At 48.7% G+C, this 26,904-nt stretch overlaps 1 protein-coding gene across 1 annotated transcript; it reads left to right on the forward strand.

Moving 5' to 3' along the window:
* Window positions 1-20,337: 20,337 nt before the first annotated feature.
* SHISA9 (shisa family member 9) lies at window positions 20,338-25,024 on the forward strand. Its single transcript, XM_049768889.1, is given in 3 exon segments — window positions 20,338-20,835; window positions 20,837-21,024; window positions 24,931-25,024. Coding segments are annotated over 3 exon segments (666 nt in total). The 5' UTR covers window positions 20,338-20,451.
* The last annotated feature ends 1,880 nt before the right edge of the window (window positions 25,025-26,904 follow it).

Consider the following 26,904-nt stretch of genomic DNA (forward strand, 5'->3'; position numbering starts at 1 on the left):
TTCTCTCAGCGCATAGGGCACAAATGTTCTGATGCGTATTTTAATTAAGGAGGGGGAAAAGAGAAAAAAACATGGTGGGGCTGGACAGCTCAGTTCTACTTGTGGGAGACACAGTGGCCCTGTGAGTGAGGTCAGCTTCATGGTGATGCTCACTGAGTTAGGGGGACTCTTAAACAATCTGGAAAAACAATTAACTTTTGTCTAAACATATCTTGGCATGTCTTCACATGCTCTTTTGAAAAGGGTTTTGAGTATTTGTCAGCCTTAGAAGAAAAGAGCAAAAAAAAAAAAAAAAAAGTCATACCACTAAGTGATGTCTGGGTTGGTTCGTGATGTCTGGATCATTAGTGATGTCTGGGTTGGTTTATAATGTCTGGGTCGATTTGTGATGTCTGCCATCAGTATGGGAGTAGCAAGGGGTTAAGTGATAGTTGATATGCAGGGACTTGCCCCTTCCACTGCTAATTACAATAAAGCCTCTGTTTCCAGTTACCAGTTTTGAACCAGTTTGACCTTGTGCCTTGTATTTAACTTTTAGGGGAGACACACTTAAGTAGTTCTTCTTTCTTCCTCTTCTTCTTCTTCTTCTTCTTCTTCTTCTTCTTCTTCTTCTTCTTCTTCTTCTTCTTCTTCTTCTTCTTCTTCTTCTTCTTCTTCTTCTTCTTCTTCTTCTTCTCTTCTTCTTCTTCTTCTTCTTCTTCTTCTTCTTCTTCTTCTTCTTCTTCCTTCTTCTTCTTCTTCTTCTTCTTCTTCTTCTTCTTCTTCTTCTCTTCTTCTTCTTCTTCTTCTTCTTCTTCTTCTTCTTCTTCTTCTTCTTCTTCTCTTCTTCTTCTTCTTCTTCTTCTTCTTCTTCTTCTTCTTCTTCTTCTTCTTCTTCTTCTTCTTCTTCTTCTTCTTCTTCTTCTTCTTCTTCTTCTTCTTCTTCTTCTGTCACACCCGGCAGCACTCAGGGGTTCCTCCTGGCTCTACACTCAGAAATCACCCCTGGCAGGTACGGGGGTGGGGGGGACCATATGGGATGCCAGGGATTCGAACCACCATCCTTTTGCATACAAGGCAAATGCCTTACCTCCCTACTATCTCTCCAGCCCCACTTAAGTGGTTCTTAACATACCAAAAATCCCCCAGGAAAGTCTGGTACTTTTTTTTTGCTGAGCTAGCTGGATCATAAACAAACATTCCACACTTTATTTAGAGATGGAAAATTTTCTATTTTATCTTTTATATTCTGAAAGATGACCCTGAGATACAGAAAAACCCTGAATTATTAAACTGTATATTTGTATAAACGTCAAGTGGTGTTCAGCGGGTAAATGTATTTTTGGCTGAGAGTCTGTTTGCATTGAGGGACACTCACTTAAGGACAGAATCACTTAGCAGAGGGGTGGAAGATGATTTGAAAGTGTTTGATGCAAATACCTTTACAGTGACTGTAGTTTTGGGAAGACATTAATTAGGAAGAAAAGCAGGTCACAGGGAGACAAGTTCATTCTTGAGTGGGTAACAATATTACAAGGGGCCTTGGGGTGCAGGTTATCAGGGCTTCCGGTGACACCTCTATCAAAGAAACCGTTTGAAACACATTCCTTTGCAATATGACTATTTGTCAGCCTCAGAGGAATGATCTCTTAGCATCGGGCTGTCCAGGGTTTGATCCCCTGAACCGACTATATGTAAGGTAAGTACTATCTTTCTGGTCCCTGACCTGCATGAATATCCCTATGATATCATACTTTCACATAAACATATTCATGACATTATCCCAAGAGTAGACCAGAAATGCATTATTCCATGAGCGAAGTAGACTTAGGCAGGCAGAGGAAACACTGTAGTGTAATATGCGACTATGAAAGTAGGGCCCAGAGAACATGATGCTGAGCAGATAGGAAAGAATTGGTCCAGGGTGATTTCCTTATGTAGGCTCAAAGATAGGCAAAATGGAATTACATTACTTGGGGGATGTATCTATACGTGATAAAACTGCAAAGGAAAGCCAAGAGTTATCTCAAAATCCTGGAGAAAGAAAGGTAGGATTGATGGTAGGAAAATACCTTGGGGGTTCAGGGGTTGTTCTGGGTTGTTGGACACACTCTATTTCTGACCTAGGTTAGCTGGTCACATGGATATTTGCAAAGAGATTATAGTTTTTGTTCTTTTCTTACATCTGCATATTCCCTAACAAAAGGCTATTTTTTTTTTAAATAAGGCAAGAAATGTTTTCTGCTACATTCAGTGGCATAAAATAATCATTGGGGAAAAGGTTAGAAAAATCACCATATGCCAAGATACGTTTAAAAAATATATGTCTTGCTCAAACTGTGTTGCATTTGTTTATAATTACTGATTTATGTTGCTGCCATGCTTTCTTCCCGAAGAAGAATTTTGTCAAACACACAGTTTTGTAAAACACACAGCTTTGCACTTAACACACACACATACACTGTGGGCTCCATAACCAGGCTTGGTTCTCAAAGGCACAGGGATTTTGGTTGTTTGATCTATGCAAAGCAAATGCAGACACCAACTTGGTCAGCTCCATGAACCCCAAGATGTGGTGCCCCTGTCTTCTTAAGGATATTGTCCCAAAAACTCAAACTTTCTAAATAATGTCACATTTAGAGCAATGAAAAAAAAGTTTATATTTGCACAACAAAAATGGAGAGAGAGAGAAAGAGAGAGAGAGGGAGAGAGAGAGGGAGAGAGAGAGAGAGAGAAAGAGAGAGAGAGAGAGAGAGAGAGAGAGAGAGAGAGAGAGAGAGAGAGAGAGAGAGAGAGAGAGAGAGAATCACTATCCCCTGGTTTGGAACAGTTTAATAGAGACAGAATACAACCACAGGCACAATTTTAAGTTTTCTGATAGCTACACTTGAAAAGTGAAAAGGAACTGGGAAATAATATTTATTTATTTATTTATTTATTATTATTTATTTATGTTTTTGGGCCACACCCGGCGTTGCTCAGGGGTTACTCCTGGCTGTCTGCTCAGAAGCTCCTGGCAGGCACGGGGGACCATATGGGACATGGGGATTCGAACCAACCAACCTTTGGTCCTGGATCGACTGCTTGCAAGGCAAACGCCGCTGTGCTATCTCTCCGGGCCCGGAAATAATTCTTTTTTTTTTGTTTTTTTGTTTTTGTTTTTTGGGCCACACCCAGTATTGCTCAGGGGTTACTCCTGGCTGTCTGCTCAGAAATAGCTCCTGGCAGGCACGGGGGACCATATGGGACACCGGGATTCCAACCAACCACCTTTGGTCCTGGATCGGCTGCTTGCAAGGCAAACGCCACTGTGCTATCTCTCCGGGCCCCGGAAATAATTCTTAAGGACATATTTTACTCAACTCAACAGTATCCCAAACATTACCTTTATGTGCAGTTTTTATTAAAAAGCAACATACCTTATGTTCTTTCTTCATAGTAACAATTAGTTCTTACTGTTATTCACAAGATTTATGATCTTTTTTTTTTTTTTCGTTTTGTTTTGGGGTCAAACCTCAAGGGTTCCTCCTGGCTCTATGCTCAGAAATTGCTCCTGGCAGGCTTAGGGGACCATATGGGATGTCGGGATTCAAATCACCATCCTTCTGCATGCAAGGCAAACACCTTATCTTCATGCTATCTCTCTGGCCCTGATCTGTGATCTTTTTTAAAGTTTGTATTTAAACTATTATCTTTGATCTTGTGTTCATGCTCTAATATTCTCACAACTTGTATGAATTCATGCATATCTGTATGTATAAAAATATGTGATATACTTATGCATGCTCACAAATAATAAAGCAACTGTAAATAATAAACTTTTATCTTATTTATTAAAGCACTGATTTACCAACTTTTTTTGTAGTTGAATTTTAAGAGATCCAAACTTAAGCAACCAAACCTTACACTTTTTTTTTTTTTTTGGTTTTTGGGCCACACCCAGTGGTGCTCAGGGGTTACTCATGGCTATCTGCTCAGAAATAGCTCCTGGCAGGCACGGGGGACCATATGGGACACCGGGATTCTAACCAACAACCTTTGGTCCTGGATCAGCTGCTTGCAAGGCGAACGCCGCTGTGCTATCTCTCCGGGCCCACCTTACACTTTTTTTAAACCTCTCCCAAAACAAAATCTTGTCAGTCCTGTGACAATACAGGGATTCTCCCTTTAGTCTTGCTCTTTTCCAAGTTCTCTGCCCAACTCACGGCTGCCATATTGGATGGTATTTCTACACTTCATGGGAATTAGAATGTTTTCTACATCATTTTATCTTTAGTGCAGGGTGTATGGTAGAGAGTCCTGTGTGGGGTGCAAAATCTTGTGTAGGCTGTATGGTAGAGACTCTATCAACAGAAAATTTTGCAATAAAGGATTTCACGAATGGCCAATGGTATTTGTAAGACAAAAGAGGAAGGGCATTTGTGTGTTTCCATTTTATGAATCTGCCACACTTAGTTTAAGGTGAACTTGTACTAAGGCTTATTTTGCATCTGCAGAGAATGAATTGCTAGAACAAAGTCACAGCCATTTTAATAAGGAAGAGCTTTCTTCCATGGAGCATAGCAGATTACAGAGTCAGGGCAAGGCCAGAGTGATAGATCAGTGGGCAATGCATTTGCCTTGTGAATGACTGACCAGATTCATTCCTTGACATCTCATATGGTAGCCCTGAGCTTACCAGGAATGACCGAGTGTAGAGCCAGAAGTAAGCCCTGAGCACCCGGGTATGGCTCAAAAACAAACAAACAAACAAACAAATAGAGTCAGGGCACCCCCAAAACAAGTCAGAATGAGCATACCATCTGGTGATGGTTTAAATTTTGCATGAGATAAAATGAGCACAATCATCCCTAAAAAGACCAGCTTGTGGTTGGGTGAAGAAAAATGTGGGTGCTCCCCTCACAGTGCCACATGCTTCCCTGCCAATCTTGATCCTCGCCCTCAACACTGAGCTGTCCTCTTCTTGGGACCCGCCCATGTCCCAGTCCTCTGCCAGATGCAATTGTGACATTCCAATCATTGTCATCTTGGCAACAACATTTATTTATTTATTTATTTTTCATGTCTCAGACTCAAAAATCCCTCCCAACTGTCTGATCTAAGAAATATTGGCTTGTGGTCATTGCCTTGGAGATGCAATGTTTTTAATTGGTTCACCCACACTCTCCTGTGTACGTATAAGCAGTTAAGTGTGTTATTAAGATGCAATGATCTTTTCCTCTCCCCATATGACATGCTGAGGCAAGCAAACGGGTCACAAAAGACACAACCAGGATCTTCCCTCAGCAAAATTTCCCACATCTTCTCCCAACATCTCAATGTCCTTTCCAAATTAGATGCCACTTCCATTTGGGTCTGCCTTGATGTTTTATTTATTTATTTATTTATTTATTTATTTATTTATTTATTTATTTATTTATTTATTTATTTATTTTTACCTCCATCAGTAAGAACATCATGATTCAGGGCAAACTAGTGCCCGATGCCACTGATTCTATTTCCTGGGCTTCCCCCCACTTCTCTTCCCTGCATTGATTTCAACAAGCAGATGGACTTGATTTGTTCCCTTTTGTTCCAAGAGAAGATTCTTTTCTGTTGACAAATATCAAGGGAGAATTCGAACTAAACTACGGCAATGCAAGACTTCCATCAAGAAATCATTGTGATCCATGGAATTGTCCTTTTGCAACAAGGCTGCCTTTTGCCCCGGTTTCTGTCAGCTCATCTGCTTGGTAGGGGTGTCACTAACTTCATGTCTCTCTAGAGAACAGGCCGACACGTGCTTTGGAAGCATGTTCCAATGCCAACCTTTTTTTTTTTTTTTTTTTTGCTCTGTGTTAAATGGTGACAATCCCAGCTGGTCTTTTCTGGCTAATGTAGTTTCAGGATGACATTCTCCTCCCCATCTCAGCCCATCCCATCTTCATCTCCAAAGACAGGAGAAGCATGATTTGGCCTCTCCAAGAAGGACAGAGCAGTGATTTGGAGGCTTCCTGAGTCATTTTATTGTCAACACAAGGGAGGGGGTGTTGCCTGTTCCATAACCAAAGGCCAGTGATGATCAAAGTCATTAGCAAGGTTTTTATTTGTGTATTTTGGGGACTACTCCTGGCCATGCTCTGGATTTCATCCTGGCTCTGTCCTCAGAAATCACTGCTGGCAGGCTCAAGGGACCATATGGGATGCCAGCAATTGAACCTGGGTTGGCAAGGCAAACTCCATACCTGTTATACTGTCATTCTGGCCCCTTAGCAAGATTTTTTAAAGAACATAAATGCAGGTTTATGCAAATAAGCTATCAGTTCTTTGGTTCTTCCTCTTCCTTCCTCCCCCTTTTTCCCTTTATCTTAGTTTCATGGGAGTTTCTATCATTTTCACACAAAACCTCTTTATGAATACACTCACCAGAGTAACAGTCAGAAGACCACTAGAAGCCAAGGAAGGGATTTTCTAAAGCATGCATGAAAGTTCAGAAAATTAAAAATAAAAGCTGGTTTCTGGGTCTTTCCCAAAGATCGTGAGTCTGAAGAATGGATCCCAGGAACTTGCACTTAGTAGCTGCACTTCTGGATAATTCTGATGTCAGAGGAATGCTGGGATGGAGGATCTTCTGGAAGTTTAAGATCTCTGAAGGAAGGGAGGGAAGAATAAGCACTTCCCAGGGGTCACAGTTTGGGGCTATATTCAAGACTCTTGAGATGTTTCTTGCACCCCTCTCGCAAACCTATTGAGGTCACAGAACAAAGTTTCCTCCATTTTGCAAAAATGATGTGGAATTGAAGTAGAAGAGCAATTCCACTTTCCCTAAGGACAGACCATTGCAAGGAATAAAAGACCCCACTATGCTTCCATGGACATTCGAGATAAAAAAGAATGCCATGGCTGCAGTCCGGAAAACTGCCTTTTGGAAATGAGAATAATCATCCTGAGAGGGACCTTTTAAAGGAAGGATCATCTGTAGGTTGTAGGAGAAGTTGGCACGAGACTTTGAGCACTTTGAGCTGGAGAGCTGTGAAATGTTGGGTTGTGTGTTCCATAATCTCCAGAGAGGGAGAGGGATCCCAGGCTCCAAGTCTGGGCAAGACAAGAGAGGCAGGTCCAGCAGCAATTCCGATGCAGGAAATAATCCACTCCCAGTTGGGAAGGAATCGTAGTCCAGAAACTCACACCGCAAGCTGTTTCACCCACAAGTCAGTCCTTCCACCACGGGAACCACAAGCCAAGATGGCAGCCACTTCTCCTCCAGGTCTCTATAGCAGCCTTTATTGGGAAAAACAAAGCCCACCCCCAAGGGGAGGGGAAAAAGGCAGCTGAGGAGGCCATGGGAAACATCTTTTTAACCTGTAAATAAAGGGAACCAATCGAGAGACATCTAATTAGAAGGCAATATGGGGACCAATCCAAAAACCTCTACCAACGGAGAACACACTTGTTTCCCTGTCTGCCGTCTTCTGGGAATCATTCTCTGCCCCTCAGTCAGGCCAGAGAGTAAGAACTCATCAGAGCAGCCAAGGGGCACAGAAAAGAAGGGTGAAAGGAATTCTATGACAACAAGGTGAAGTCGGCAAACATCCCATCACAGCTCTGATTTTCCACGTCATCTGGCCACATCTTGGGCTTTGGTTCCATATTTCCATCTTCCCTGGACTTCCCAGTGGATGATGGATGCTGCTTTTGACATGACTCTGCTCTAATGTCAGACTGCAGAACAAGTAAGTGTCCTTTGGGTTGACCTCTCTTCCTCAGGCCCACCTCTTTAATGTGCTCCAAATTTACATAAAATAGGCATAGGTATAGTTTTTTTCCTTATTGGCATCGTTCCATTCAGTAAAATGAATAATTTCAGTTGAAGAATTTCCATATGTTCCATGGAACTCCAGAAAGTGAGCATGTGCCATCACCAACGGGATTCCAGTAGCATCTCAGCCTTTATTTCTTGTAACCCTTTCCCCAACTTCCTGTTTCCCTAATCTCTTGTTGTAAAAGTCCACCTGGATTACAGGGCCTTCCTCCACCTTTCGGGTGGGGTTCTGGATAATAAAGAAAAAGTGCTGGTTTGGGGCTTGAGAGGAAGAATGAGCTCATGACAGAGAGCACATGGCACGGAGAAAGGCCATGAAGAAAAAAGCAGACCAACTCCAATGAATCTTTAACTCATTGGATTGATGTATTATTTCTTCACCCCTACTTTGCTTCATCAGATCCACCTGAGGGGTTAGAAACACGATGCCTGGGGTGGCTTCACCCAATGCATGGATATTATTTTTTATATTTTTATTTTAAAATTTCCTTCCTTCCTTCCTTCCTTCCTTCCTTCCTTCCTTCCTTCCTTCCTTTCTTTCTTTCTTTCTTCTTTCTTTCTTTCTTTCTTCTTTCCTTTCTTTCTTTTCTTTCTTTCTTTCTTTCTTTCTTTCTTTCTCTTCTCCTTCCCTCCTTCCTTCCTCCTTCCCTCCCTTTTATTTTTCCTTCCTTCCTTCCTTCCTTCCTTCCTTCCTTCCTTCCTTCCTTCCTTCCTTCCTTCCTTCCTTCCTTCCTTCCTTCCTTCCTTCCTTCCTCTCCTCCCTCCTCCTCCCTCCCTCCCTCCCTCCCTCCCTCCCTCCCTCCCTCCCTCCCTCCCTCCTCCTTCCTTCCTTCCTTCCTTCCTTCCTTCCTTCCTTCCTTCCTTCCTTTCTTTCTTTCTTTCTTTTTTCTTTCTTTCTTTTTCCTTCTTTCTTTTCTTTCTTTCTTTCCTTTCTTTTCTTCTTTCTTTTAATCTTTCTTTCTTTCTTTTTCTTTCTTTCTTTCCTTCCTTCCCTCCTTCCTTCCTCCTTCCCTCCCTTTTATTTTCCTTCCTTCCTTCCTTCCTTCCTTCCTTCCTTCCTTCCTCCTTCCTTCCTTCCTTCCTTCCTTCCTTCCTTCCTCCCTCCCTCCTCCCTCCCTCCCTCCCTCCCTCCCTCCCTCCCCCCTTCCTTCCTTCCTTCCTTCCTTCCTTCCTTCCTTCCTTCCTTCCTTCCTTCCTTCCTTCCTTCCTTCCTTCCGTCCTTCCTTCCTTCCTTCCTTCCTGTTTCTGAGCCATACCTGGTTGCAGTAATCTGCCTCTGTGCTCAGAAATCACTTCTGGCAGGTTTTAGGGACCATATGGGATGCCAGGGATCAAACCTAGGTTGGCTGTGTGCAAGACAAATACCCTCTCTCTCCACTGTGCTTTTGCTCTGTTTCCTTCTCATTATTTTCATCTTGGAGTTTCTAGAAAGATTGCCAAAGTCACAGGATGCAACTCTCTAGCGCCCAAGTGCCAGGGATTACTCAGACCTTGTTGATGGTACTTGAGAGCCACTAGGGCAACAGGGAAGGGAGTGTCCATGTGATACTTGGGATTGCCCTGAATCAGTCACATGCTGGGCATGCGCCTTAACCCCTGGATTATTTCTCCAGCCCCTATAAGTGGATTTTAAGGGAAATATCAGAACTCGACAAAAACCCAAAGCGGGAGGATGTAGTGCTTCATAAGGAGAATTGAGGTGACCCAGCATTTGCAGTACTGAGTTTGTGGGTACTCTCTCTAGTGAAATTTTTTCATCCAAGGAATATGTAGCGAGCATCTATTATGTGCCAGGGTGCCGGCAGGGTTGCACAGACAGCATAAACCAAATGACCGGAACTCCTGTCCAAGCTGATCACAGCATCCATGTAGGCTGGCACAGTGTTGAAGCACATGTCCTATGCCCCACCCCAGCACTAATCATCTCCCATTCCTGAGCATCATGGTAATGAGAATCTTCACTTCAAACTCCCTGTCTTTTGGACATATACTTTTCCTAACTTAGTTTTGGGTGACTCCTGGCTATGCTCAGGGATTACTCCTGATGGTGCTCGGAGGACCCGATAGGGTGCCAGCGATTGAACCCTGGTCAGCTGTGTGCGTGGCAAGAACACTGCCCTTACTCACTGTCCTATTTCTCTGGTCCAGTTTTAATTTGATTTGTTTTGGGAGGAGGTCCATAACAGGCAGCGCTCAGGGGTTACTCCTGGCCCAGTGTGCAGCAGACACTTATGGTGGGGCTCTGAGGACCCTATGGTGTACTTGGGGATTTATTTGGTTGTATTTTTGTGCCACACCTAGCGATGGTCAGGGGTTTCTCTTGTCTTTGCACTTAGAAATTACTCTTGGTGGTTCTCTGGGGACCAGATGAGATGCCGAGGATTGAACCCAGGTGGTCCACATGCCAGGCAGTGCCCTACCTGCTGTACTATCTTTCTAGCCCTATACCTGGGGACTGAGCCCATAATCATCATATCCAATGCACTACTGCTCTGGCTTGGTCCAGGTTCTTTAGGAGCAATTTAATTGACTTTGGAGCAGTATTATATGATGAATTGTCTCCTTCAAGTTGGCCACTTGTCTGCTGCTTGCCAAGCTCTAGAGAGGGCAGGAGAAAAGGGACTTGAACTTCAGGAGGGTCAACATAATGCGGGGACCTAAATGCGCTTATTATATTAAAAAAATCTTATTCAACACGATTTGCGAATGTGTTACTTACAATTCATTGTCTAATCCTTGATGCAGCCAGCTTCCAAAGAAGATTCTAATAAAGAAAAAGCCATTTCATATTGTGATGGCCACGTTACCTGCTGCTGGGAAAAGCTAGGACAATGATGGTTTTAATTGGAAAGAAAAATCTGCCTGGGTGAATGATCAGCATGTCAGGGAGCACTGCAGACAGTTCCTGGAGGGGACACCATGCTGAGGGACCAGGTCAGCTGACCTCTTTTTCCAAGAAATAAAGACAAAAAAAACAAACGAAAAAACCAAAGAAGGGAAAGGATTTGGTCACAGCTCAGGATGCATCTAGAAAACAGTTGGGATTAGAACTCAGGTTTCTGAGCTGTAGGAAAACTATCTTTCCTTTGTCCTCACCTACTTCCTCTCCTCTCTTTCATTCTTTTCTCTTTCATTTTAAACACACCTTGTTTGTTCCTTTCTCTTAAAGAGTTAAAGAGAAAAATCATGCAGGACTAAAGAGATAGTTCAGAGGGAAGGGTGTTTGTCTAGCATGCGACAGACCCTGGTTCTATATCCAGCACCACATAAGGTCCCCTGAGCTCTGCCAAAAGTCAGATCCCTGGGCCGGAGAGATAGCGTGGAGGTAAGGCATTTGCCTTGTATGCAGAAGGACAGTGGTTCAAATCCTGGTATCCCATATGGTCCCCTGAGCCTGCCAGGAGAGATTTCTGAGCATAGAGCCAGGAGTAACCCTTGAGTGCTGCCGGGTGGGACCCCCCCACCCGCCCCCCGCCAAAAAAAAAAAAAAGAAGTCAGATTCCTGAGTACCGAGCAATGAGTAGCCCTTGAGTGTTGAAACCAGAATAGAATAAAATAAAGAAAAAAATGCACTGAAGGGCGTGAAGAATAGTAGCCCCCTAAATCTTCTCCCAGGAGGCTATACCAGTACTTATAGTAATCTCATTCCCAAACAATCCCTTTATTCCACTCACACATGTCCTTTGAAACTTTCCTTGCTTTCGTTATTACTCTGCATTGAAGGTTGTTTGGCAATGTAGGGAAAGATACAGCTTTTGATCATGGTTAGGATGCAGATTATGAAGCACCCTGGCAATCAGTTATGCCATAATACCTACAAGACTTCCAGATGGTTCTAAACTGTCTGTTTTCATAGCCACTATATAATCTTTGGCTATGAAAGATGTGGGATTTATTTGCTAGTAACTCACTGCCAAAGGTTTAAGTCACAGCAAATCTCCCTCTTCCCCTACCTTTGAGTCTGCCTATGCTTGGACCTTGTGCTACTCTCTCTTCATGCTGCCCCCCCACCCCCAAACTCCTCTGTTCAGTGGATTCCTGAAATCCTGGAGGAGAAACACAGGCAGGACCTTGGTTGACGATGTGCAAGAGAATTGGCTGGAAGGACCAAAGACAGAGCATCTCAGATAACATGGTTGAAATTAGAATAAAATTGAGCTCATGTAGACCCAAATGGGAGGAAGGGAGGAGGGCTTGATCAGAAGATCTGAGAGCATTTTCCCTGCAACCCAAATCTCAGGGTCAGGAGAGCCATTGGCAATGGGGTCAACTCACTTTTTTGTATTTCTTGTCCCCCACCCAGACTGATTGGTTTCTTCTCAGTCCCAGATGGGTGATGAAGAACTGGGTTAGCCAGCAAAGGGATTGAGGGAAGACACCAGTCGAAGTATGTCTGTCTGAAAGAAATAGATTTTGTTGTTGTGTATTTGTTTGGGGGTTCCATTTAGCAGTTCTCAGGGGCTACTGCCTTCTCCTTGCTGAGGGCACTTGGGATCATATTTAGGGTTTCCAGCACGTAAATCCTGAGCTCAACTTTGCGAGCTCTCTCTTTAGCCTGAGATTTGTGGGGACCAGGTACTGTCAACTTTGGGGGAAGCCTGAGTGTAGAAAAGCATTACAACCCTTTCAAATTACCATGACTGTACCCCCATTATTGACCTTTTCTGCTCAATGGGCTCCAAATTCTGCCATTTTAGGACCATTAGTTCAAAACCAATTGGTCACCTAATGCCACTGAGTTTAGAGGTGTCTTGATACTTGGTCCTGACAAGACTTGAATTTCTGGGCAGCTGGGCAGAGAATTAACCTCTTCCCTGCTGGCTTCAGGGAGATGCACCTGTTATTTTAATGAACCAGTTGGCAAAATGTATAGTCTCCCTCCCCCACCCAGTACAGTCTGAGGGGACTTAAATGATAAGGACGATTGCTTCAACTCCTCACTTGGGAACAAAAGCTACATCAAGGGTTTTCAATTAGTTGTCCTATATGCAAGGATTTCATTTCTAACAAAATGACCCCAAACTGGGGAGAATGGATTTGCCAACTTTTTCTCTGGTAAGAAATATGTTGGAAATTACAAGTACGTATGTGCCCATGATCACACACAGATAAATGTAAATAGAAAAGATAAAAAAAAAGAGGTAAACTGGTCTAGAGGGATAGTGTAGCGGGAGAACATTTGCCTTGCACATAGCTGACCTGAGGTCAATCTTCAGCATCCCATAGGGTTCCCCGAGCCTGCCAGGAGTAATACCTGAGCACAGAGTCAGGAGGACCCCCTGAGCACCACTGAGTGTGCCCCAAACAAAAACCAAAACAAAAAGCAAAAGAACAAACCAACTGACTCCAACATCCTCTTAGTAAGAAAGTGAATTGGACTCTAATCTAGAAAGAGATGTTTGCTGAGCATAATTCATGGGTCTGTCTACGAATCACTCGTCTATGAACTAGTGACAAATTCGTCATGCCACCTTGTTCCTCGGTCTAGCATTTGGGAAGTTTTTCTCTGGCCCTTCTCTCCATGTTTACTTTGGTCGCCCTGGGAGGGGGCAGTCACATGGTTTAGCAGTGATTTGTGTACCTCTGACTGTAGTGCTCCCCAAATTTCACACTTGTGTGACACCAAGGACTGAGTCTGGGCAGTGCTTCTGGGATAGTTCTGAGTAGCTGTATACGCGCCAGAAATGGAGCTCAGAGCCCCTAGTGGGACAGGAAACTTGACCATAGTGACACAGCACCGCAGCACCATAGCAACTCTGTGAGTTCCCATTGGAGTAAATTTGCAACAATTTTGTTTTGCTTCCTTTGGTTTTGTTTTGTTTCATGCTTATCTACTACACCTGTGGTAAAACTGCTGAAAATCACCACCCTGGGGAAGCCCTCCTGGGTTGATTGCTGCTCTAAGCCCCAGGGTCTGACCCCTTCTTTTTGCAGGAGTAGAGACAAAACCATTCTGGACCTTGGGAGGTCCAGAATGGTTCATGTAGCGTTTCCTGAAGCCACAGGGCCCTGGGAACAGCTCAAAATCTGTGCCTGGTGCCCTAGGAGACAGAGGAGGCTGCTTGCCAGGAATCATGCTTGTCTCTATACTCCATCTTCCCCTAGAAATGTTGATATCCTGTTGAGCAAGGGTTTGGGTTCAGTCATATGTCTCCAGAGTGCTCAGAGCAGATGCTTGCAGGTCTTCATTTGGGAAACATTCTTACTCCTTGATCAGACCCTACCTAAATTCACTCACCATGTTGAGCACTCTGCACAGAGATGGGTTTCTAAGATTGTAATAACAATGGAGGGAGGCACCATTCTTATCTGCATCCTAGAGGAGAGAAACATCTGGGGAGGGGAACTGATGGACCTATTCAAGAGTGTTAAGTCATCTGAGGAGGGGGCCAGGAGATTTCAACCAACTGTCCTAGACCTTTTCACACCTGCAGTTTTCACTGCATCTGGCAGTTTCTTTTTGGGAGGTGGTGGTGCTTTGGGGCCACATTTGGCTGTTCTCAGTGATTAGTCCTGGTTATGTCCCTCAGGCGAGCACATTTGGCCATGCTCAGGAGACCATTTGATATGCTGGGAATCACACTAGGTAAGTCACATTAAGGCAGGTGCTTTGCCCACTGTACTTTCTTTCTGGCCCTCAGCAATGAGTAGTTGAAATGAAGGTGCTAGACCAGTTGTGTTCAGCCTTTCCACATGGGTAGGACAGATTTATTTTATGTCATTTTGGAGCCACACCCAGCGGTGTACAAGGGTTTTGCCTGTTGTGCTCTGAGAACCATGTGTGGTGCTGAGAATTTAAATCCCATTGGCTTCATGCAAGGCCAGCAACCCAACCCCCATTGTATCTCTGGCCAAGACTACTGGTTTTTTTTTTAGTTTGTTTTGGTTTTGGACCACACCTAATGATGCTCAGAGTGTTACCCATGACTCTGCACTCAGGGGATCACTCCTTATGGTGCTGTGGGGACTCTATGGGGCATTGGGGATCAAATCTGGGACAACTGTGTGCAAGACAAGAGCCTTCCCAGCTGTACTATGCTCTGGCCCCATATGCTATATAGATTATCTTAACTTGAGTTTCCTCTGTGCCCTGGGGACCATTTGTAGGAGGTGCTGTTTGCTTTTGGAGATGAGGAGATAAGCACAGATCTATTTATCAAAAATAAAAATAACAAAAAGGAAACCAGAGCGATGATCCAATTGGGAGAGTGCTTGCCTTGTATGCAGCTGACCTGGGTTCAATCTTTGGCATCCCATAGGGTCCCCCGAGTATTAACAATTCCGGAGCACAGAGCCAGGAGTAAGCCTTGAGCACTGCCTGGTGTGACCTTAGAGCCAAACAAATAAAAATCTTGGGCCCAGGGGCTGGAGCAGTGGTACAAGTGGTAGGGCATCTGCCTTGCACGCACTAACCTAGGACGGACCTAGTTCGATTTCCCGGCATCCCATATGTTATCCCAAGCCAGGAGCTATTTCTGAGTGCAAAGCCAGGAGTAACCCCTGAGCGTCCACCAGGTGTGGCCCAAAAAACCCAAAAAACAAACAAACAAACAAACAAGCAAACTTGAGTCCTAATAGTGGCAGATGGTCTCATATCCTAGCCTCTCTGTATTTATTATTGAACCAGAAAATGAAAGATCTATGCAGGGTAGACCCTGCAGCTGATATATTTGGACCCTCTCTTGGAAGAAGTGACCTCAAAAAGTAGGCCCAGAAACTTCCTGATCCCCAATAAGCAATTGTTTGAGAGACAAAGCTGGCTTGCCATCGTGATCCCCAATGGCCCAAGAAACTGAGCTTGAGTAAAGCTTCCACATCAACTTTTTTTTTGTTGTTGTTGTGGTTTTTGGGTCATACCCGGCAGTGCTCAGGGGTTATTCCTGGCTCCAGGCTCAGAAATTGCTCCTGGCAGCACGGGGGGACCATATGGGACGCCGGGATTCGAACCGATGACCTCCTGCATGAAAGGCAAACGCCTTACCTCCATGCTATCTCTCCAGCCCCTCCACATCAACTTTTAAGACCCAAACGGGAAGCTGGGAGCCGAGCTTGTCCTGCCCTTGCCCAGGGCCACCTCTGCTGGGCAGCTGGGCGTCCCTTTGTTCATTCAAACCTCCATCCCTCCTTCCCTCCTCCGCCTTTGCCTCTCTCTCAGCCCCCTTCTCGCCTTTGCCTTCTCTGCAGGTCAGTTTCCAATTTTACCCTCTATTTCATTTTTTTCTCCTTCTCTCTCTTTCTCCTTCTCAAGGCTAACAGTTGCTAAGAAACCTCATTGAAACTCTCAAAGCCACCTGATGAGGATGATTAACAAACAACTCCTGCCAGTCAGGGCCACAGCACACCTAATCTAATTGACTGGGCTTCTTTCTGGACAGCGGCTCCAAGTTCTGGCTTCCCAGAGGTCGGGTGGCTCAGCTCTTTGCTCCTCGCTGCCATCAGACTGAATGAAGGGGAATGAGCTTTTCCTTTAGATAGTGCCCGAGTTTTGCATAATATCTTGTTCATAGGCAAATGCTTTCATTAAAAGCAATTTTTACTTCAACCTATTGACTCGGCTGCATGTGGTGGGAGAGATCTGGAGGGGGGGTGGTGGGGTGGTCTCCATGATAAATGAGGACTCTCAGGTGCCCAAGACTCATATCTTCCTGAGGAGAGGTGACTTTTATTTATTGGACTAGAGAGCAACAGGACATTTAAATACAGACTTTCCCCTCTTGGGCACGTTGGCAAGATCTGCACATATCATTCATGGATCACACCTGAATCTGGTTTAATGAGCAGAGACTGCAGAGCCGAGGTCAACATGTTCAAAGAGGGAAGTGAACCAAGGAGAACTTTCCTCTGCGAAATATTTTTCAAACACTTGGGAAACCAGTCTTGGGGTTGGGTGGGAATTTTGGAGGAGGAGAGATGGTGAATGTGGGTGGTAGTGGTGAGGGGAGCTTTCTCTGTCTCTGTCTCTCTCTGTCTCTCTCTCTTTCTCTCTGTCTCTGTCTCTCTCTGTCTCTGTCTCTCTCTGTCTCTCTCTCTCTCTGTTTCTCTGTCTCTCTCTCTCTCTCTCTCTCTCTCTCTCACACACACACACACACACACACACACACACACATACACACACACAAACAAACAGGGGGCAGTCTTTGTTAATTAAAGCCAGAGCCTGGCTTAGAGGAGAGATGAACTTGGAGGGTCCTGGACAGGGCAATCTTTAACCAGGAATAGCAGCACATCTCAAAAGGACTTTTCACTCCAGAATTTTGCTTTCTTCATTAAAAAAAAAAAAAAAATGGAAGACGTCCTTTTATCTTAACTGGCAGAAAAGGATCTGTCACCTCTTTTTCCACCAGGGGCTGCCCTGAGCACTTGGCTCTGATATCTGCTGGGCTGTGCCACAGAAGAAATTGGGAGGCACTGGGGGTACAGTGGGGTATAGCAAGCAGGAAGCTGGTATTTACATTCTGCCTTGGGCTTTTCCCCGTAGCTGCATGGTGGCCTGGGCCCCAGCTCTTCACTTCTCTGAGCCTCAGCTTCTCTCTCAGACCTTAAAAAGCTGGTAGCCCCTGGTAATGCCAGCTTCACAACGGGATGGCATAAACCCAGTGGGCTCTGTCCCAAAGTGTCCTCTTTTGTTCTCTTGAAGACGGATTGTCCATAAAAGATCTTTGTTCGGGAAAACAGCTCGTCTGTCGGATTAACAGGGTTCCAACCTACTAAGGATATGCTTGTTACTCCGAGCATACTTGCATACTCCAAGCATTTTTGTCTAAACCTTAGACTCTAAGGCATCAGTCCAAAGGATGCTTCTATCCAAAGGTGCTTCCTACCAAGGAGTAACAAGTTTATCCTGAGTAAGATGGAACCCAGAAAATCCAACACTTGTCTATGCCTTTGGGGGATGCTGACTGGCCCAAGCACCTTCTAAATGCAAGGGGCCCCCCTCTACACGCCAAGCTCATTCTACCTGCAAAGTTTCCACTGCAGGAGAGAGAGCAAAGAACCCCTTTCCTAAGCTCACAGGTGAGAGAGAACTGAGAGACCATTTTTTTTTGTTTTTTTTTTTTTGTTTTTTTGGGCCACACCCGGTGGTGCTCAGGGGTTACTCCTGGCTGTCTGCTCAGAAACAGCTCCTGGCAGGCACGGGGGGACCACATGGGACACCGGGATTCGAACCAACCACCTTTGGTCCTGGATCGGCTGCTTGCAAGGCAAACACCGCTGTCCTATCTCTCCGGGCCCCTGAGAGACCATTTTATTATTATTATTATTATTATTATTTATTTATTTTTTTTTTAGCAAGGCATAGCTACCTGCAAAGATAGGATTCAGCCCTAGAGTCACATTTCTGGGCCCAGCGCCAGCCCCAACACTTCTGGACTGACCTACCTAGGCAGTCGGTTTAATTGCTTTGGGCCTCAGTCTGTCCCTCTGTTGTGTGGGCTGGTTTATATTCCCAAGTCGAGAGCATCAAATGAGAGTGGACAGAGGCTCAGCAAATAGTCTTCGGTGTCCTCTATCCCCATGCAGTGTGGCCCAAGCTACCTGGAGGAGGGGGATGGGTGTGGGATTGACAGAATTGGCAGTCAAGGGATATGTCACCAACGATGAGCACCCACACACCCGTTTCTGTGTGTCCTAACATACTTGGATGATGGGGGGGACAGTGTCCTCCCTGGGGAAGGTTCTGGAATGGTACATCTGGCAGATTTGGGTTGAAAACTCAGTGTCATCTATGCAGACTAGCTCCAGCTCATATGGTGCTTGGGGGGGGGTCACCCCTAACATAGACCCTCCTGGGGGGGGTGCCTGACTGTGTAGTGCAAATGACGTGTATTTTTTCTTCTGACACCATGCTGTCCACTTCCGGCCTTTGGGGAGCACCCTCAAACATTATCCTTAGAATCATGTTAGAATCATTTTTCGCTACCTGAAAACCTTTGCAAATTGGGGGGGGGGGGTCCCCAACCCGAGCCCAACCTCAGATCCAGGATGTTGCCAAGGAAGGGACACTTCGTGGGAATGTCAATGTCCCTGTGACCCAACTTCTGGATTCTTTTGAAAATGCCCCCAAAACGCCCTTGTCTGCAGTCGCCTTGCTTGGAGAGCAAGAGGGTGATGGAGAAACTGCATTTCCCTGCCGATCGTCCAGCCCACTGCAAAGTGTATACTTAGTTAATGTAATTAAAAAAACAAAACAAAAAAAAATTGCAGGGGCGGGTGAAGTTCTAAATTTGGTGAAACCAACCGCCTTGGTACAAATTCCTTTTTGGGGGCTCCTGGAGTCAAATTCCTGCAGAGGAGAGAAAGCGGTGGGAGAAATGGGAAGAGGGCCTCAGAGAAGACGGGGCAGAAGGAGAGAGAGAGAGAGAGAGAGACGCCGACAGAGGGGACGTGAGGCTGAAAATCGGGGAAGGCGGGCCCGGGGCGCAGCAGCTCCGGTGAGGATGTTTGGGGACGCGAGTGGTAGTGGGGTGGTGGTGGGGAGACAGAGGCTGGGACGCGGCGGGGTGGTTGCGGGCCTGGTGCTGCACGGGATCAGGGCGCAGGGCGGCAGCGCGGGTCGGGTGCCCTCCCGTGGAGCAAAAGGGACGCGGCAAAAAGGGGAGACAGGTGAAAAGTGGGCAGGTCCCGGTTTGGGGGAGTGTTCCACGAAAGGACCTTGTGGGACGAGGCCTAGACCGCTGGCCGTTCCCGGTCCCCAGGTCCCCAACACTGCTTGGGACTGAGCTGAACCCCAAGCATCCTTCCTGGGGGCCGCTAACCCCGGGGCCTTGTCCGGTTTCCCCCTTCACCCTAACCCCTTGCCTGGCCAGCTCAATCTAGGGGGGCTGCTGCGCCTGCAGGAGACCGCCCCTCGAGGGCGCACCAAGAGGTGGATCTGGGGTCTGATCGGGTGGTCTCTGGGTCGAGGCCACCTTGGGCCCTTCCCCTCTCTCCCCCGCATCACCCCTCCTGGACTTGCTGTTTACTGCGTCCTTAACACCCCCAAACCCCCATCCCGCAAGAGGCCCGGGGACCCGCGCGCGCTCAGGAAGGCAGGTGCGGCGAGCTCGCGCCTCCCCTCCCCTCTCCTCTCCTCTCCTCCCCGGCACGGTTCGGTTGGGTTCTGCGGGCCCCAAGTCGCTCCAGCCCTAGCCTAGTCACCTCTCCCGCCCCTCCGGAGCTGGTGCCCGCCCCCCCTGCACCCCGCCTTCCTCCCTCCCTCCCTCCCTTCCCCTCCTTGCCCGCCCTTCATTCCACAAGTGTCGCTTCAGCTCGCTCCATCCAGCGCACTTGGCGAGCTGGAGAGGACGCGGGGGGAACCTGCAAGCGGGTGGCCCCGGAGAGAAGGCGCACCCCCCTTTCTGAGTCCAGCCTCCCCGCCGGTCACCCGCCGGACCTGCACCCCGCTTGCCCCAAAACCGCTCCTCCTCCCCCCCCACCCCACCCGCCCGGCCCGCCGCGCTCCTCCCCGGCCGGCCCCTGGGGCGCGCGCGGCGCGCTGGAGGCGATCGCGGGCTGAACCGCGCGCGCAGTGGCCGCCGACCACCGAGCGGGCGGCCCGCGCGGGGGGGTCCCTGCATGTGCGACCCGCGGCGGGCTCGCAGCCCCCCGGCAGCGGCGTCTCGAGAGGCGGCTGCCGCGGCTCCCACGGAGGAGGAGGCCGCCGAGCCGCCGAGCCCGGGCTGCGAGACACGATGCGCCGCGTCCTCCGCTTGCTCGTCGGCTGCTGCCTCACCGAGCTGTGCGCCCGCGTGTGCCGGGCGCAGGAGCGAGCGGGGCACGGGCAGCTGGCACAGCTGGGCACGGGCGTGGTGCTCCTGGCGGGGACCAACCGCTCCGGGGCTGCCTCGGGCGGAGAAGCGATCGAGGGCGCGGGGGTCTCGGACGCGCCGCCGCCCACCCGGGCACCCACGCCGGACTTCTGCCGCGGCTACTTCGATGTCATGGGCCAGTGGGACCCGCCGTTCAACTGCAGCTCGGGCGACTTCATCTTCTGCTGCGGGACTTGTGGCTTTCGCTTCTGCTGCACCTTCAAGAAGCGGCGTTTGAACCAGAGCACCTGTACCAACTACGACACGCCCGCTCTGGCTCAACACCGGCAAGCCCCCCGCGCGCAAGGACGACCCCCTGCACGACCCCACCAAGGACAAGACCAACCTGATCGTTTACATCATCTGCGGGGTGGTGGCTATCATGGTGCTCGTGGGCATCTTCACCAAGCTGGGGTTGGAGAAAGCGCACCGGCCCCAAAGGGAGCATATGTCCAGGTGGGCCGCCTTCTCCATCCTTTCCCTTCGCCCCACTTTTTTCTTTTTTTTTTCTCCCAGCCACCTCCCCACCCAATTCTCTCGCCTTGGCTTTATCCCGAGTCCTGTCGCCCTAGTCACCCCTTCATCACCCCCTATGCCCATGATCCCAGCCTCTGCCTTCTCTCTCTCTCTCTCTCTCCCTTCTCCGGGGCGCCTGGCAAACCAACTTAGGCGCTGATGAGCGCAAAGAGGGGAAGCGCGAGGCTCAGCGCAGGGTTGCGGATCTGAGTGTGTGTGATATGCGCGTGTGTGTGTCTGTGTGTGTTTGGCATGAGATTACACACACACACACACACACACACACACACACACACACACACACACACACTAGCGCCCTCTCTAGGCCACCTCTGTCCAGCTTGGGGAGGACTTGGAGATGCAGGCGCTTTGGGGATGCAACTGAAGTTCTCTCCCCCCCCCCCCCAAAGTCTTGGATTTTTTTTTTTGTGGGGGAAAGGGGCGATCCAGTGTTAGTAGCGGGGGAGGCCCCTGACCCTAGCGAGCGACTCGATTCACGGGGGCCCGGCGGGGCCCAGCGGGGAAGGGGGGTGTGTGAGTCCGCGCGCGCGCGTGTGTGCGGGAGACAGGAGTGAATGTGCGTGTGTTGTGTGGCCGCCTGCAACTCGTCCGACTCGACTCGACCGACTCGCGCAAAAAGGAGGCGAGGGAGGTGGCGAGAACAAAAGCTTTGCCTGCAGCGGCCGCCTCGCTTTCCTCCTCCCCGAGCTGCCAGGCTTCCCCCCCTGGAACCGGAGTGTGTGTGTGTGTGTGTGGGACCTCGGTGACACCCCCGCCTTGCCCTCCTCGCCTGCTTCGCCGGGTCCCCTTCCCTTCCTGCAAGGTGGGGAAAGGGGCCAGAGGCTCGGTTGGGGCGCGCGCCCCTAGGCACGGACTCTGGAGCCCCCTTCCCACGCGCCTGCACCCCTACGACACCCCACTCGTCAACTTTCCCGCTGGCCTTCTTACATTATGCAAGTCTCCACGCGAGCGAGCGAGCGAGCGAGGAGCGAGCAAGAAGCATCAGAAGGCATTTGGGTGGCATTCATGGGGCTCGTTTCCTTTTGTACCCCCCCCCCCCTTTTCTTTTGGCATCCAATCCATTCATTCCCACGACCCAGGAACTTTAGAGGCAAAACTGGCAGCCCCTGGCCCACGCCGAGGCCTGGCGGGATTGTGGGGGTGGGGTGCCAGGAGGTTGGGGAGGGAGGGAGGGAGGGTTTCAGGGCTGCCTGAGAACCTCGGAATGGTTGGTGGGGGGACTCAGGCTTTCATCGCTTTCGGAAGATGGCCCCCCACCTCCCGGGGTGGCCAGTAGGCTCCCTCCATCCCGCACCTCTCCCCTACCAGCCACCTTCGCGGGGGGGGACCTGTGTGTGTGCGCGCGCGTTCACGCGTTCTGTTCCGTGCGCCTCCCTGCAAAATCGGAACAAAGAGACCCACCAAAAATAGGCGAAGGAACAGCTCCACCTCACTAGTAATTATTTCCTATTTATACGCAGAGTATCCAGTGATACCCCCCCTCCGGACCCCCAAGGGACGGATCTGGGGGGGCAGACGAGAAGAAGTTGTTCCTTTGGGGCCAGGGTCAGTGGGGGAGGTGCCCAGAGGACAGGGACCTAAGTCAGCATGGTAGGGATTGGGGGGTGGGGGAGAGTCTGACATACTAATGGAGTGGGGGTGCAGTCCTGCCCACTGACTTCCCTCACCTGCTCCCCCAGAGGCTGGACTTCTAGCTCAGGTAGGGGGTATGGTCTTGGATTCGCAGAGGTCAGTAGTACTAAGGTGATGGAGACTGGGCGGCAGAGACCCCCCCCCCCCAGAGGCCATTCCAGGGGGGGCTTATTCCTCAGCTGCAGTCATCACCCCAAAACATCACCTTGGCTTGCAAAAAAAAAAAAAAAAAAGCCTCGTTAAGGCTTCTAGGTGTGGGTGTGGGGTGGTGGTGGGGAGGCGTGGAGGGAGGCAGAGAGGTTTCCCTGAGCACCGACCTTCTGGCACCTGGGAGAAGGTGGGAGGCAGTCTTGGGCCTATGTGACCTGAATTTTCTGAGCCCAGGAACCTTGGAAAGGGCACATACATAGCAGGATGCTCAACTTCTGGGTCCTGAGCCCACCCTGGCATATTTGCTCCAGGAAAAAAGCAGCACCCCAGCATAAGGGAGAAGGGGTGCAGATACATGCTTCTACAGGGATCAGGAAAGATCTTAGAGGTAGAATCTCATCTCGTGGTGTGTGTGTGTGGTGTGTGTGTGTGTGTGTGTGTGTGGTGTGTGAAAGCCTGAACACATTATTTCAGTCTTGCAGAGTACAGAATAAAGTGGAAGTTAATATTCCCTGAAGATTAGATCCAAGTTTAAAGGCACTTTTGAGGGCCTGGCTTTTACTCTGGCTATAGCAGAATGCCAGCTTGGGTTGTATAAAAGCAAAAACAAAAACAAAAACAAAAAGCAAAACCAAAAACAAACAACCAGTCTCCAGTCTCCAAATGTCTCCTTTTCCTCAGAATTTCTCCAGTGACGTTAGGTGCTATGGACTTTCATGCTGCACCAAGTCTTGAAGGAAAAGGTTTAACTTGTTGAGTGAAGATGTGCTTGCATGCGTGCATATACGTGTGTGTGTGTGTGTGTGTGTGTGTGTGGTGTGTGTACACATTCATTCTCATTCAGCCCTTACTTAGAACTGAGTCAGCAAGCACTGTTTTAACCCCACTGACACAGGGAGAAAAGCCTGGTTCAGGTTGACTTGCCCAAGGTCACACAATTAGAAAACCGGGTGACTGATGCCCAGCCCCAGGGTTCCACCTGGGATCCTCTGTGCAGATGGCCTGAACATCCGAATGGGGGGTATGGTGGGGTGGAAATGCTCCTTTAAATGCACATCCATTGAGTTCTAGTAAGAATTCTGCATGTAGCAACCTCCTCATGGGGGGGGTGGCCCCTATCGGCTTAAAAGAGAATACTTGCTTATTCTGGCCCTAGTTTTAGAGTTGGGGTGCAAGAATCCTAGATGATTCCTACTTGCATTCTGTGTCTGTGTTTTCCCTGGGATGCAGCAGAGCTGTGCATTTCTGTGGGGGGCTGAGAGGCATGCTGCCCCAGAGATTTGCATGGGCACTAGGCTACTCATGTCTTGTTCAGAGTTCAGCCCCGTCAGAAGTGGCTGCTGAGGGTTTGCTTTGCTTGTGTGTGTGTGTGTGTGTGTTGTGTGTGTTTCTGTGTGTTTGGGTGCTTAGGGGGTTACTCCTGGCTCTGTGCTCAGAAATCACTCCTGAAGTCTCAGGAGACCATATGGGATGCCAGGGATTGAAACTGGGTCCTTCCTTGGGTCAGCTTGCATGCAAGGCAAATGTCCTACCACTGTGCTATCACTTTGGCCCTTGCTAAGGGTTTGCTTGCAGGGGCAAAGGGCTGCTTGGGTGTGACTGGCCCTACCACTTTGGTCACGCGCTGGTTCCCGGGTGGCCCAAGTCTCTAACTTGCTTTTGCTTTACTTGGGGCATCAAGCTGACAGAGATGGGCGTATCTCCTCACCCCCCATCTGAAGACACCGGCTCACCCAAGATCATGCACACCTGGCAGTTCCGGGCCCAGACTGCTGCATGACCAATGAGCCTGCACATTCCAAGAACCAGCCACTTGGATGCCAGGGTTTCAGGCTCAGCATCATGGCATGTCCCTTGCTCCCCTTTTTTTGGCCAAGTAGGGGCAGAAACAAGAAGGTCCCCTGCAGGTGACTTTGACAGTGTGCCCAGTGCCCCTGAACACCCTGTGCTACTCCTGCCAACAGGAGGGATGGTCTTGAGTGAGGGTGTCTAGCTGCATGCTGGGTGCGTCTGTACCCATGTTGCTTTCTGTCTTCTCCCCAGTTCTTACTGGGAAACGTCGGTATCCATCAAAAACCAGCCAAGAAAAACAACCTTGGGGGAAAAAGAATATGTGCCCCACATTTCCTTGCCCTAGAACAGGGTTTCTCCATGTGGCCCCCTGGCTGTTGGGGACTGGGGAATTTTGTATTTGGGGAGGGGGGTTGTGTCCTGTGCAATGCTAAAGGTTTGGCCGCATCCTTGGCTTCTACCCACTAGGTGCCAGTAAGCACCCACCCCACACAGCAGTTGAGACAGTGAGCTGTGTGTCCAAGCTTTGTCCAATGTCATGGATGGGTAGAGTCAGCCCTAGCTGGGACCTCCTCATTTGTAGGTATGATTATGAGGGTTTCTGTTTTACTGACCGTTCCTTCCTCCTTCCTTCCTTCCTTCCTTCCTTCCTTCCTTCCTTCCTTCCTTCCTTCCTTCCTTCCTTCCTTCCTTCCTTCCTTCCTTCCTTCCTTCCTTCCTTCCCTTTCTCCCTCCCTCTTTTCCTTCCTTCCTTCCTTCCTTCCTTCCTTCCTTCCTTCCTTCCTTCCTTCCTTCCTCCTTCCTTCCTTCCTTCCTTCCCTTTCTCCCTCCCTCTCTTCCTCCCTTCCTTCCTTCCTTCCTTCCTTCCTTCCTTCCTTCCTTCCTTCCTTCCTTCCTTCCTTCCTTCCTCCTCCTCCCTCCCTCCCTCCCTCCCTTCCTTTCTCCCTTCCTTTCTCCCTCCCTCACTCCCTTCCTCCCTTCCTCTCTTCCTCTCTCCCTTCCTACCATCCCTCCCTTCCTCCCTTTCTCCCTCCCTCCCATCCCTCCCTTTTTTCCTTCCTTCCTTCCTTCCTTCCTTCCCTTCCTTCCTTCCTTCCTTCCGTCCTTCCTTCCTTCCTTCCTTCCTTCCTTCCTTCCTTCTTCCTTCCTTCCTCTCTCCCTCCCTTTTTTCCTTCCTTCCTTCCTTCCTTCCTTCCTTCCTTCCAGTCCTTCCTTCCTTCCTTCCTTCCTTCCTTCCTTCCTTCCTTCCTTCCTCCCTTTTTCCTTCCTCCCTTTTTCCTTCCTTCCTTCCTTCCTTCCTTCCTTCCTTCCTTCCTTCCTTCCCTTTCTCCCTCCCTCTTTTCCTTCCTTCCTTCCTTCCTTCCTTCCTTCCTTCCTTCCTTCCTTTCCTTCCCTTCCTTCTTCCCTTTCTCCCTCCCCTCTTCTTCCTCCCTTCCTTCCTTCCTTCCTTCCTTCCTTCCTTTCCTTCCTTCCTTCCTTCCTTCCTTCCTTCCTTCCTCCCTCCCTCCCTCCCTCCCTCCCTTCCTTTCTCCCTTCCTTTCTCCCCTCCCTCACTCCCTTCCTCCCTTCCTCTCTTCCTCTCTCCCTTCCTACCTCCCTCCTTCCTCCCTTTCTCCCTCCCTCCCTCCCGTCCCTTTTTCCTTCCTTCCTTCCTTCCTTCCTTCCTTCCTTCCTTCCTTCCTTCCTTCCTTCCTTCCTTCCTTCCTTCCTCCCTCCCTCCCTCCCTTTTTTTCCTTCCTTCCTTCCTTCCTATCCTTCCTTCCTTCCTTCCTTCCTTCCTTCCTTCCTTCCTTCCTTCCTTCCTTCCTTCCTTCCTTTCCTTCCTTCCTCCCTTTTTCCTTCCTCCCTTTTTCCTTCCTTCCTTCCTTCCTTCCTTCCTTCCTTCCTCCCTTCCTTCCTTCCTTCCTTCCTTCCTCCCTTTTTTCCTTTCCTTCCTTCCTTCCTTCCTTCCTTCCTTCCTTCCTTCCTTCCTTCTCCTTCCTTCCTTCCTTCCTTCCTTCCTTCCTCCCTCCCTCCCTTCCTCCCTCCCTCCTCTTTGCCATCTTTTCCCCCACACTTTTTCCTTTTTATTTTTTTGAGAATTCTTGACATTCTTTAAATTTTTCAGCTTGGATCTCCTAAACCCAAGGACATTGTCTCACAAAACATAATTCCAGTATCACACCCAAGGGGGCAAACAAACAAATTCCCTGTCCTCAAACAGCTGGCCACTTTACAGTGTTCATC

This window comes from Suncus etruscus, chromosome 2, assembly GCF_024139225.1.
Source record: "Suncus etruscus isolate mSunEtr1 chromosome 2, mSunEtr1.pri.cur, whole genome shotgun sequence".
Lineage (NCBI taxonomy): Eukaryota > Metazoa > Chordata > Mammalia > Eulipotyphla > Soricidae > Suncus > Suncus etruscus.